This window comes from Cryptomeria japonica, chromosome 1, assembly GCF_030272615.1.
Source record: "Cryptomeria japonica chromosome 1, Sugi_1.0, whole genome shotgun sequence".
Taxonomy (NCBI): Eukaryota; Viridiplantae; Streptophyta; class Pinopsida; order Cupressales; family Cupressaceae; genus Cryptomeria; species Cryptomeria japonica.
In genome coordinates this window covers 463,351,046-463,364,823 of record NC_081405.1, presented here as the reverse complement: position 1 = coordinate 463,364,823, position 13,778 = coordinate 463,351,046, and the positions used below count along the sequence as shown (strand labels likewise).

At 38.5% G+C, this 13,778-nt stretch overlaps 1 protein-coding gene across 2 annotated transcripts in view; it reads right to left on the bottom strand.

Annotated features, from left to right (window-relative positions):
- Positions 1-6,207: 6,207 nt before the first annotated feature.
- Positions 6,208-13,778, bottom strand: part of LOC131064147 (uncharacterized) — an 84,912-nt gene continuing 77,341 nt past the window's right edge. For both annotated transcript variants that reach the window (XM_057998184.2, XM_057998180.2), the window contains one exon: positions 6,208-6,956. In XM_057998184.2, the coding sequence (XP_057854167.2) occupies positions 6,739-6,956 (218 nt within the window). In that variant the 3' untranslated portion in view covers positions 6,208-6,738. The remainder of the gene's footprint in view (positions 6,957-13,778) is intronic.

The window sequence follows — 13,778 nt, the reverse complement described above, 5'->3', positions numbered from 1 at the left end:
ATTCTCAATAAAAAGCTCAAGTATATTAAGGTCAAGATCAAAGAATGGAATAAGAGCCATTTCAAGAATATTCATATGGAGAAATTAGGAATTAAGGCTGAACTGGCAGACTCAACCAGCTCTATTATCACCTCAGGAATGACTGAGGATCTATTTATCAAAGAAAATTCTCTCATATCTTACCTAAACAAAATCCTTCGGTGTGAGGAAATCCACTGGCATCAAAAATCAAGGGAATTATGGCTAAAGGAAGGTGATAAAAACACCAAATTCTTCCATCGGTCGACCATTGCCAATCGAAATAGAAATAGAATATCGGAGATTATGAGACCGGATGGAGTCACTGTCAGGAATTATGAGGACATTGCGCAGGAAGCTGTAAGATTTTTTGACTCTTTGTTGAATGGTGACCATTAGATCAACCATGAAGCAAGAGCCAGAATTCTGAACTCAATCCCATCCGTTATATCTGTTAATCAAAATACAGCTCTCTGTACTCCTATTTCAATTGATGAAGTAAGGAATACTACCTTCCAGCTGAAACCGGATAAGACTCCTGGCCCGGATGGCTTCCCTACTGCTTTCTTCCATCATTTCTGGGATATCATTGCTCAAGATCTACATCTTGCAGTAAAAGAATTAAGAAAGAAGATGACTATGTTAGGGGCTATCAATCACACCTTTTTGACTCTAATTCCGAAGAAGCAAAATCCACAACAGATGAGTGACTTTAGGCCCATTGCTCTACGCAACATTGTATATAAGATTGTAACAAAGATCATAGCTAACAGATTGAAGCCCCTCCTTAAACACATCATATCAAATGAACAAAGCGGTTTTGCCCCTGGAAGATCCATTGTGGAAGGTGTTATCGTTGCTCATGAAACGCTTCACACAGCCAAGAAGACCAAGGACTCCTGTATGATTTTAAAACTGGACATCTTGAAAGCTTATGACATGGTGGACAGAGATTTCTTATTTGATGTTCTTAATAAATTTGGCTTTTGCAAGGAATGGCTCACTTGGGTCAAGAGTTGTCTCTCTTCCCCCAAATTCTTTGTTCTGGTTAATGGCTCATCCCATGGTTTCTTCTCTTCGACAAGAGGAATCAGACAAGGTGATCCATTATCACCATTTTTGTTTATCATAATGGTTGAAGCTTTAGGACGATCTATAAGAGCTCTTCAGCAAGATGATTGTTGGGTTGGAGTTAATGTGGCAACAGGGGTTGAAAAAACGACCCATCTTCAGTTTGTTGATGACACCATTTTGTTTGGTTCGGCTTGTAGGAGGGAAGGTAGAACTATTAAAACATGCCTTGATGATTACTATATGGCTTCCGGGCAGAAAATCAACTAGCACAAATCTGAAGTGTTTTTTGTCAACACTTCGCTTAACTTACAAGCTGTATTATCAAGGATTCTTGATCTCAGAGTCGCAAACTTCCCAGGGATGTTTCTTGATACCCCGCTCTTCATTGGCAGTAACAGAACTCACTACTAGAACCATCTTATTGATAAGTGCAAATCCAAACTTGCAACTTGGAAAGGCAAGTGGTTATCCTCTGCTGGGAAGCTTACTATGATAAAGTCGGTTTTTTCAGCGCTACCGGTTTTTTCCATGGCTTGCCTAAGATTACCGGTGGCAATTGAAGATGAATTGATTTTGCTAATGAGAAATTTCCTTTGGAATGGTTCGGATGACAAAGGTAAATTCACTTTGATAGCTTGGAAAAAGATCTGCCAACCAAAAAAAGGCAAGAGGTGTTGGCATTGGCCAAATCTCGATTATGAATTTAGCAATGGGTGCTAAACTGGTTTGGGAAATATGTAGCGGCAGGAAGCAAAAATGGGCAAGGCTCCTAAAACATAAATACCTGGACTCCCTGGAGCCTAAAAGGATTTTGACTATCAGCAATCCTCCCAGAGGCTCGGCTATCTGGAATTTCATTATGGACAGCAGGGAAATCATAAGCGATCAAGTTACCTGGGATGTCAGGAATGGCAGGGATGCCTCCTTTTGGTTTGATTCTTGGTCTAGTGAAGATGCCCTATGTCACAACCCCTCTCTGCAACCTATCATGGCAGAAACCTGTTGCCTTTGGGGGCACAATATCTGTGATTATGGAACTATCTGATCCAAGAAAATGGTATTGCTAATTGGAAATGGAACTCTTTAGATCAGCTGGACTTGAATCAGCTTCAGAAGGACTTGTTTACTGACATTCTTAACAAAAGGATTATTTTCCCTTCCCCTGATAAGGACATTATTAGGTGTTGTGGTTCCTCCGATGGTAAATACAAAGTATGTTTTGGTTACAAACTGAAAGAAGCGGCTATTGATAAAAAAGACTAGCCTTTTAATCTTTTTTGGCATCAACACCTCCTTCCCAAAGCGGGCTCCTTTGCCTGGTTGGCTTGTCAAAGAAAAATCTTAACTCAAGAAAGACTCCAGTTAATGGATATCAATGGACCCAGCAGATGTACCTTATGTCTAGAACAGGAAGAGACTGCAGATCATCTTCTTCTCCACTGCAAATTCTCTAGTCACTGCTGGTGGCATTTCATGGGAAAATTGAGAATCTTCGGCCCCTTCCCAGCAGGGCTGGATAAGTGGTTTTTGCAATGGCCTAAACCGATAGGTAAGGCTATTTTTGCTGATTTGCTTTTTATCCTCCCATCACTTCTGATTTGGAAAATTTGGAAAGAAAGGAACCGCAGAATCTTCCAGGGTAAAGAAATGAGCCTTTGTCTCTTTGTGGGAAAATTGAGAACCACCTAACTGAGCTCCTAAATGAGGCTGCCCAATCCAAAACATTAAAGAAAAATTTGTTCACGGACTGGGATTGTAAGATTAAGTTGGTTCTTCCGAACCTACTCATTCCACCGATCTTCGGACGAGGCACCTCGGTGGATCAGACCAGTCCAAGAGTGGGGGTGAAATGGGATGCACCAAAGGATGGGTGGAGCAAGGTAAACTTTGATGGTGCTTCTACAAGAAATCCGAGTCAAAGTGGTATTGGTTGTATTCTGAGGGACTCTGACGGTCTCTGTATAAAAGAAATCTCTGAAAAGATTGGTGTGGCTACTAATAATGAAGTGGAATTCAGAGCGGCTTTAAGAGGTCTTCAGTTAGGGAAGGAGCTAGGGGTGCAGAGAATTCATTTGGAGGGAGACTCGTTAAATGTTATTAATGCAATCCCCTGTAATAGCATCCCTAGTTGGCACCTTAACCAGTGGCTTCAACCAATCCTGGCGCTGCTAGCTACCTTTGATGAATTTCGGGTTAGCCACATCTACAGGGAAGGTAATGGTGAAGCTGATAGACTTTCTAAATTGGCATTAGCCGTGGGTGACCCCACCTGAATATCCACCGATGATGATTTTTTGTTGGGTCGGTTGGTGATGTGGCATTGGTTCCACCGGTTGACATGCTATCCTCATTTTCCATTGAGGGGGACGCTCTCTAGTTGGGTCTATTGATGGTTGCGCGCTCTCCGGTTCCTTCTGCAACTTCCGGTTGTGGAGCAAAACGACGCTTTGCTCCTCGGTACCACTTTATGGTCATGGTTTCTGGTGGAGAGATCGACCGTCTGCCCTGTTAACCTGTTAAGGTTTCTTCTTACCATCAAGATGTGACGCATTGCTGGCAGCATTGATTAGTGTCAGTTTTTGGCCTTGTGGCAATTAAATATAAGGGTACTTTATTAATATCTAGTTACGACTAGATCCTCTCAAGATTTGTTTATGATCACTTGATGCTTAAAGTCGATCGACACCAAGTTGAGGAGCTTTGGCGCAAATGGTTTTTTGGATACTGGCAGCTCACGCGTGTGGGTATTTATTGGGTATGAATTGCTTGCAGGGTGTCGTATTCTCTGGTTTGATGTCGTGCTATTTAACAATAGTATACCCTTTCTTTCCATCAAACAATTGCTTTCCTTTCTTGGCAACTCGCTATGGAGACCCCAATCCTCCTTGAAATTACTTGTCGCCAGATGGCTTTCCTGGGCGAAATCACGGACAGACGTTTGCAAGAGGTCCTCTTCTCTCAACATCCTCTTATTCTCCACAGCCTTAAGAGGATCCTAGGAAAGGAATTCCTTATGGCTTACGACAAGTACAAAGCCAATGTCGATATCCCAACTTTTTTTCTTGCAATGATGATTTACATGGGTACTAGTAAGCAGAAAGCAAAACTGTTAACGCAAATGATGTTTAAGCATCGCTTGTTGGAGGAAATAGATGTTGTATTGGACAATATTGATGCCAATCTTAGAATTCTGCTTCCCCAAAATTACTATATGTTACTAAGCAACGGAGAGGAGGTGAAGAAGCTTGTGATTGTTAATTCTCTGGATTTCGAGTCTCTCCAAGCAACCTAGCCTGTCATCTCCAGGAACATTGATTTCCTGCTTAAAGCGGCTGGCATACAAAGCGGTTTCACGTTGGAATGGCGGGCAAAATTTCTCTGTGATGAAGATCTAGCGGGTACTGATTACTTTGGGATTTTGGAGAAAGGAGATCTGGTGGATGGAAATGATTGGGGTTTTGGGTTGGGCGAAGAGTGGTTCCCAAACGACTACTGACTTCCAAAGGAGAAGGCAGAATTGGCAACTCATTTGAACTGTGGCACGGAATGTCCCATTGTCATGGATGCGACTAATGCACTTGTGGATGATGCTTCTGAAGACTCTCTTTGACTTCGGTTGTCTTTAGGCCCTCCGGTCTCTGTTTTTTTAGATTGTCTTTTTTTGTCTTAAAATCTCTATTTCTTTAAGAGGTTGGTCTATGTTTGTACTCATCCGGCCTTCAGGGCTGGTCTTTCTTATCTTGTGACTAGAGCTAAGGTAGGGGGTTTTCTTCTGATTCTTTCCCCCTACCACTCTTATTGAATCAGGCCTTGTATTCTCTTTTTTGTTTAATACAAGGGTGTTGCCCCTCTGCAACTATTTACTTATTAAAAAAAAAAGATTATGACAATTTTTTTTCAAGTCCAAGACAGCTTTATAAATTCGAATGGTGTTAGCATGGCTCTAGTTAGACCCATACCATTGTCCATATCCAAGCAAATAACCTTTTTGCCTTGATTCAAAACATTAATTATTATATCAAGGTGTACCTTATAGTGGAGTAAGGGGGAAAGCATTTGATGTCATTAAGTGAAAGAAAAATTACTTAGAGTGGGCATTTATTTATTTTTTTAAAATATGTATTAATACTTATAAATGAAACTATCACAAGTAACATATAAATTATAATATTTATTAATTTTTTGAAAAAAAACAACATAATTAGCTAAAGAATGATGGTTGTTTTTAAAATAAAATAAAAATTACATGTAAAAAGAAAAACAAGTGTCCAAAAAAAAGCTCTTGGTAAATAATGACGATAAAATGAAATAATTCTTAAATAAAATTAAAATTTATGTGTCCATATATATACATAATATATATAACAATTTTGAAGTAAAATAAAATAATTCATAAGTAAATCAAATAATCTTTTCTTTTTTCATCTAATCATTTATCTATTTGTGTGTATATGGGTATGCTGAGATAAAAGACAAATATATTTAAGATATCTATCAGTTTAACTAAAAATTTAGCCCATCAGATTAAAATTCGTTGCATATTTTCTTCAGAACATAAGAATGAATTCCAGCATCAAGAAGAAATACACTGAATTTTGATTAAGAATGAATAGGTAACATAAGCAAAGCAACAAGTTGAAGGAGAATCCTTACATACTGGGTATTCAAGAAAGTCAAAGTTGAGAGAATGGCAGCTTAAGCCTAAAATGGAAGATGATCAGAATTAGAAAATGCCCAACTATTCGTAAAAATATTAGTCAATACAGAACGGGGGCAAAGGAAGTTATAAAGAATGGATAAGGGCAATTTTTGGCGACAAATTTCTAGATTGGAGATCAGGCCTAATTCCCTTTTTGACTGTTTATAATTGGTGATTGTTATAATTAATCAGCTTTTTGTGGCCTCTGGGAACTGAGATGTACACGTCAGTTTGGTTGGATTATCCTTGGTTGGGAATGCTTGCTTGTTTTGATGGTAGGAAGTTTTTAGAAAATGATTATGCAGCCAAGCTTTTCAGATCTGCTCCATATAATCTTATTTTACACATTTGGTCCTTTTCTCAGTTATTTTGTGTTCCTGACTTATGAATATAAATAAAACATAACACTGTCAATTAAAAACATAGAGACATCCATAAACCATTGCCCTCTTTACTGTTCCCTTATACTTTTTTGAGCAAAGTAAGTGTGTTTTCATGTACATTTTCCTTGACCGTAAGCGGCACTTTCCACTCTACAAAATATCAACAATGTCAAACCAGTTAAGAATCCTGTGTCGTAAATTATATACAAAGCCAGGAGAATCATCTGAGTCAATGTATAAAACATAGCAATTGAACCAACTCTTGAGGGTAAATTTCAAAGCAATATTCCTATCAATGGCTTAAAACAAATTATCAATGATGGGTCTCTATAGGGAACCTCTTGATATCTTCACTTTCAAGTTATGGTGTGATAGAGAAGAAATGTTCACTATCAATGAAATTGAATTCAAGTGAGAAAATGAAAAAGGTGCAATTCTGAGAGCTCTCAGGTGTAACCCAAAATAAAATTAGGAAACCCTGATCCTCATTTGGCAAAATCCAAGCAGATATAAGAAATCTTTAACACATATTTGATTATGAAAAGTACTTCTCTGTTCCAGTGCTTATATTTTTTTTTGCCTCTCCAACATCTCATCTCTATCTATGAATCGGTCAAACACTTCATTGTCTGGTACGATGCACTCCACTGATTTACCAAACCAATCATAACGGTGCTTTGCAACATAGTCATAGACAGCATCCCTTAATGGAGTTGGAATAATAAGGAAAGAGCTGAGAATGGAATATGGTACTGGCAAATATGACAAGATTTTTAATGCCGCTGCAGAAGTTAAATAAAATGAAAGTGAGTGGTCTCTTGTTGGCAGCGAAGGCACACTCTTTGCCAAAAAATACATTAGAGCCACAAAAACGTGCATGCTTCTCCCTTTCAGGTAGAGCTTAATGAAACACTAAAATGTGTGTGATGTATAAATCTTTTGCAATGAAAACAAAATGAGTAGAAATAAAGTTAACCATTTTTTACTAGCTTTTCCTTAAGGTCTATGAACAATATTTGTAACACAAGTACACAATAAAATCAGAAAACATTCACGATCAAAAAGAAGACTTCATAAAAAATATTGATATTCAAAAAATAGTAAATCTAAATATCCAATAAAAGGCTCACTCCAAATAAAGAGTGTTGTCAGTCAATTTACACAGACTTTTGATTCAATTTCAAACCTAAAATGCAGACATACATTATCATGAAATTGCACAATTTGAAAGGAAAGACAATGGTGGTTTCCATGGAAAGATTAATGCACAGCAAACCACTCGATGGCCCTAACTATATAGCAAATATTAAGGTGAGACTCTTTTATGTGAACTGTAATACCCCATTGTTCCCCAATTTTGTAAAGGACAAGATTTGGATTAACCTGGAAAGCTTTCTGTATATATGTATATGACGTTGGAGATTGTGTTTTGAAAACTGATAAATGCTGATGAAAGAAGTCAGAAAATTATAAATTTTTAAACCTATGTAGGTGACATGAATATAGCTTTGCCTTATAAAGAGCGGGATAATAGTAATTTCCTAATTAAATTATGATTCTCGCCAATCTAGATTCTGTATAATGACAACGGCTTATTCCTAAGTGAGCGCGAATTTATTTCATATGCCTGAGAGAAGATGTGAGAGTATTTACCTGCCGATCCGATTTTAAGTTGAAAGCAAACTTCATGTTTAAGCCCACAGGAGCGAACTTCAGGAATCAAAGGAGGAGAGTGAACTTCAAGAATCGAAGGTGGGGAGCGAACTTCACCTTCAAACACATGAGAGCGAACTTCACAAATTGAGAGAGGGGACCGAAGTTCACAAATTGAGAAAAGGGAGTGAACTACACAAATTGAGAGAGGGGAGCGAACTTCACAAACTGAGAGAGGGGAGCGAATTTCCTTAATATTCTAATGCACTTTAAAGACTAATCAAACATTACTTTGGCACCCCTAAGCAACATTCAAATTTAAATAAAAAGAGGTAAGTCAGCCAGCATTAAGAGGTGATTTGTAATTTTTTATTTCTATCAAAACCAAATCGGCCGGCCTTTATTGGAAAAGACACAACTTTTGCCTTGATCGCCTATAAGAGGGAATTCGAACCTTCATTTCAAACCATCAAATCAAACAAGCTTCTCTATCTCTTGAGCGAATTTAATCATCAGCAAGTGGCAAATTTCATCAGAAAGCAACAAAGTTCACTAAGATCAGCGAATTTGATCAATAGGAGCAACGAAATCCATCAAGAGGACAGTGAATCTATTCAATAAGAAATCATATTTCAGTATATCATCAGTGAGTTCCCTCTCTAAACAACGAATTTCAAGAGCAAACCAGTAATTACAATCAGTGTCATTGGCGAATTTGTCCCCGAAATGCAGCGATTTCAATCATAAGAAGAGCGAATTTGTTCACTTGCCTCCAAATACCAGCAGACCAGCTGAGTATTCTCGGTCATATCATTTGATTAAAGGCATCAATTCAAAGGTGAAATCAGTAAAAATCAGAGGTAAGTATAACATAGAAGATTAGATGTAGGTCTGATTGGTGTCAAATATTGATAAATTTTATTGAATTAGATCTCTCTTATCGCTGTCAATTCATTAAAAGTGCAAATAGGTGTAAAAATCAGTCTTATTTAGCAATCAATTTCATATTCATTTAGATGTAAGATTGATTTAGATCAATATCATTGGTTGCCTACTAAGTGAATAGGCTTCATTGTATCAACATTTCACATACCTTTCACCATTATCCTAACTCACATATCTCTTATAGGTGAAAGATGGCGGCTCCTAAACCGAATAAAACCATGACCCGTCATGGAAGACTCGAGGAGCGGTGCATTAGAAACCAGGATCGCGTCTCATTGGAACAAAATAGGAGACACCAATCTCGGGAAATTCAACACCAAGAAGTTCCGACACCCGTCGTACACAAGTGAACCTACTGCTACAGCAAAGAAGATGATTGATAGTGGGATCATAAATGCAGCTGGCCTCCCTCCCGCAGTGCAATGCTATGTATTAATCGTCGAATGTGCTCAACACTACGATTCTCCTTCAAGAAAAATAATGGTTAAGGATGGAACAGTACTTGCATATCTCTCGGAGATAGCAATTAGCGAAGCATTTCATCTACCTGAGCCTAAGGACATGGTCTACATAAGTATGGAAGGAGCTAAGTCCACCTATGACGATGATCCAGAAGCTTGTTCAAAGATCATCGACAAGTTTTGGTTAAAGAAGAGTAGAGGTGGTAAGAGTAGGTGGCCCGACAGATTACATAGGGTGGATTTCAAAGATGAATTCAGAGACATCATCACCCTACTTCATCGAGCAGTTGGTGCACCCGAGGCTTCATATTTCGAGGACTGGATGTTCTACTTCATAGAGACTATCACTCATGGCAAGGATGCAATTAATCAGGCGAGGCTCATCAGCAATAGTATCGATTTGCAGTTAAGAAGATTGATGTGCACTAGAACATTCTACATGAGTTCCTATGTCATATACTCTCTCGCAAGAAATTATGAGTACCCAGGACTAATGTATAGGGGTATAATCGGAAGAAGACCCGGAGAGATAAAAGTGCATGAGTGTTATACGCAGCTTCATCATCTGCCTAAACAACACTATAGGAGAGTGAATGATGCATTCACTATGCATATCACAAGGATGCTTCGAGGAGGACTTCAGCAAAGACTCTCTCCAAAGGCACAACCATTGGTTCAACAGCCTAGTGCATGGTTCATCCAATGCCCGAAGTTCGCTTATATCAGAGTTCAAGGATGTCCTTCTCCTCCCTACATGTTGCCACGCTACCCGACAGACAGAGTGGTACTACTTGAGGTGGTGAGACAATTGGTGGCATATGTCAAGGCATATAGACATAAGCATGGAACCAGTGTTTCTTTTCCTATTACAATTGGAGATTCTATTGAAGTGTGTCCTCCCTTTCAAGTAGCTGAGGATGCTGAGAAAGAGTTAGCACTCTACTCACTCAAGCCATTCACTCCCAGAGATCAATTTGATCCATATGATAGTGTAAAAGGAATTTTGGGAAAGAAGTATGGACACCAATGGCAATTGGAGGACTATTGGATGAACATTCAAGATGATGTGGAAGTGAAGAAAAAGATGTATTTCAGACTACCTCTCGATTTCATCAAGAAATGTAAGTTGTTTCATGTTGTTGACCAAGTTCAAGATAGCAGCAAATATCTCCAATCAGCCTATGCCAAAGAAAGCAAGGAGATCAACATCAATTGGGTTGACATGGAGGTCGTAGATTTGAACGAGTTGATAAAACAAGTCTTGGAATACACTCACCTATGGATAGACATACAGCATCAGAAATTGAAAGAGCAGAACATAACAATGACATTCCACTCAGGAGCAAGGAAAGACGATGAAGATGAAGCAAGCGCAAGTGGGAGTGCTCCTCAGCCATCTCACTCAAGAGGTTCGAAGAGAAAGGATGATCGTGGAGAAAAAGAGTCATCAAGGAAAAAGCATAAATCAAGTTTCAGTCATCCTTCCTCCAGGTGTGAAGAAGAGATGAACCAGGATGAAAGACACAAAGAACAAAGGGTAGAGAAAGAATTGAGTCAAGGAGCAAATGAATCAATGGAATCCACAGTTCACAATGATAAAGGCAAAGAGAAATCATCACAAGGACAAGAAGATCTCACCCATCACATTCAAGAGATCGAAAAGGATGAAGAAGAAGACAATGATGAGACTACTTCACCACCTAGAGATGAGCAAGTGCGTGAAGAAACACAGGTTCAAGAAGGGAGATCCTCCATTCCTGAATGGCTTAAGGAAAGACTAGCCCAAGAAGTGATAGTAGTTGATCAGGAACCAACATACGACATAGAGAGCCTTCTAAGCCAAACTCGAGAAGTCACCGAGAAAAGGAAAGCTGCAAAGATGTCTAAGGTGATCAGATATGATTCATGATCTAGGAAGTTGCAAATAGCTACTCCAATGGTTGATAAGTATGAAGGTGAAATCACAGCAGATGAGTATGACATGGAGACTATTGGTTTGGGTCCACTCACCTCCGAGCAAGCCATAGGTGATGCAAATGTCTCCTTGAAGGCAGTTAATGATATGCTAAGAGCTGAAGTAGAAAAGAATAAAAGGTTAGAGAAAGAGATAAGTGTGTGGAGGAACTACTTCCAACAATTCCCGGAACCATTGAGACATCAAAGTCCAACAGCAACACCACCACCCTTGCTTCCTGCGGAATCAATTGATCATATGGAGAAGATAAGGAATTCGGCACAATTGATGGACACATGTATAGAAGACTCATATACCAAAGTTAGCAAGTTCATGAAGAGCATAATGAAGACACTCGACACTGTCATAAGAGTCCTTGGAAGAACTCATGTTCTCATAGAGGCTTTCGAAGCATTTGCTCATGCTAGAGATGTTATCATTCCAATATTGCAAGTAATAAGGGAAACACCCAAGGAAGTCTTATCAAGAGAGAAGACAAGAAGAGAAGGATCTACACCCAGCTTTCTACAATGGAGTAGTCTACTTCACACAAAGAAGATCATTTTTGAAGAAATTGGAAACAGATGCAGTCAAGTTCAAGATGATATGCATCATATTCATGATAAGATAGTAGAAGTAGCACAGATCATTTTGGAGGGGAAGATTGATCCTGGGACGATTATAGAAGCTAGAGAATTGGAGGAAAGATAAGAGTTATCTTTCATAGAACTGATGGAATGATCACCAAAAAACAGTTGGATGATATGCTTGAACTCGTAATATTAGCCAGCAAGACTCAAGAGCTCGAACCTGAATGGGAGAATCCCATCGTCAAAGCCTTCGATGAAGTCATGCACATGGAGGAACAATTGAAGTATCTACCTGAAGTTCCGATGACTCAGATAGATGGCATAGTGACCAGATTCATTGAATATGCCAGAAGGGAAGGAGAGAAAGGAAACAAGATTCTAGAAGACAGTTTGTTATGATCCTACTTGGCAGTTCATTTTCTCAATGGAGGATGTTTCCTCGATTTTTGTGCTAGCACATGTTATTTTCTCATTGGTTGATTCCATGATGATGTTTATCTAGATAGGGCTCATTTGTATCAAACCCTAATTAGGGTTTATGTGGCAAAATCTTGGCCCTTGATCTTCATTTGATCTCAGCCCTTCATTGTATTTGGAGTACTATATAAACTCCACTCATTTCATTTGTAAAGAGTAAGTAAGTGAGTTAGAGAGAGAAAGTTAGATATCAGCTAGAAAGATTAGATATTAGAGATAGAGTTCAAGAGTGATAAGAGGACTTGAAGAATTGTTGATATTTGGCTTTTGGATTAATAAAACATTGAAGTTATGGTGTTTCTATTCAATCTTTGAAGCATATTGCATGGTTTTTCACCTTCTCAAATCAGTCTTTGATATTAGTATTTAGATTGAATGATGGAATGTTTTACTTGATTTATTGTGAAGCTCGTAATCCATACCACTAGCCTCTTGTTGATTGTAAGTGCGCCTTGTGTGGTCAACTGGAATCATTGAAAGTGCTCAAGTTCAATTGTTGCTCAATCATGGGTATGCATTCAAGTGATGGTGTCTATGTTTAGTAACAATTTGAAAATCTTTAAGTATCCTTAGAAGATTGCACTAGTTTTAGTGGAGTTGTTCTTGCATGGCGATACTAAGACTAGTAGAGTTTCACTTATGTCGTCTTTCATCCATTCATTCTTAGGATAGCTTAGAATCTCTCAACCCTCATCTCTTGCCATTTTTTTTTATAAACATCTCGTAGTAGTAGGAAAGACTTCACTGCATATCATCCGCAAGGTACTTCATAAGTCTCTTCTCAAGTTAAAGGCCCCTTGATGAAACAGCAATCACAACGACCACTCGTTCTTATCCACACGTCAAGACCTGACATTTATGAAACTTGGAATTGTCTCAAGTGATCCTTAAGCCAATCTTCAACATTTGAGAAGATTTGTTCAAGAGAAGATAAGATACTTTTAGGTATTTTACTCTATGCTCGCATGTGCCTAAAAAACACATCAACAAATCCCCTTTTTAATAAATCTTAATCTTAAATTTTCCACCTCCTTGGGAATGTGCAACAAGACAAATCTTGTCTTTCTAAAAGTCAAATCTTTCTCCCAAGATACTTTTTTAAATATCCCACCAAATCTTATCCATCCACTATTTCCAATGTCCAATCCTCACCATTGACCTCCTAGCCACCCCTTCCAATTAATTCCCTTTTGAAACTTGTTCAATCCCCCTTGATTGAGAGCTCTCATAAATTGTGAGCCCTCTATTCCTTACACCCGGCTCTTACACCTCATGTGACTCTTGTCACGTGACTACAACTTCAATCCATGCCTTCATCTTTTTCAAATCCTAGCCATCCATTAATTTGTAATGTCCCTTTTTGGGATATTCCTGATTTCTTTACCTTAAACAATAATTTTACTACAAAAATGATAATAACTTAATCAAACATCAGAAATTCAAGATAATAATCAGATCAACCAATCATAGCACAATCCTCAAAATTAATCAAATCATGGATTCTTTGGGAATTAACTTGTCTAG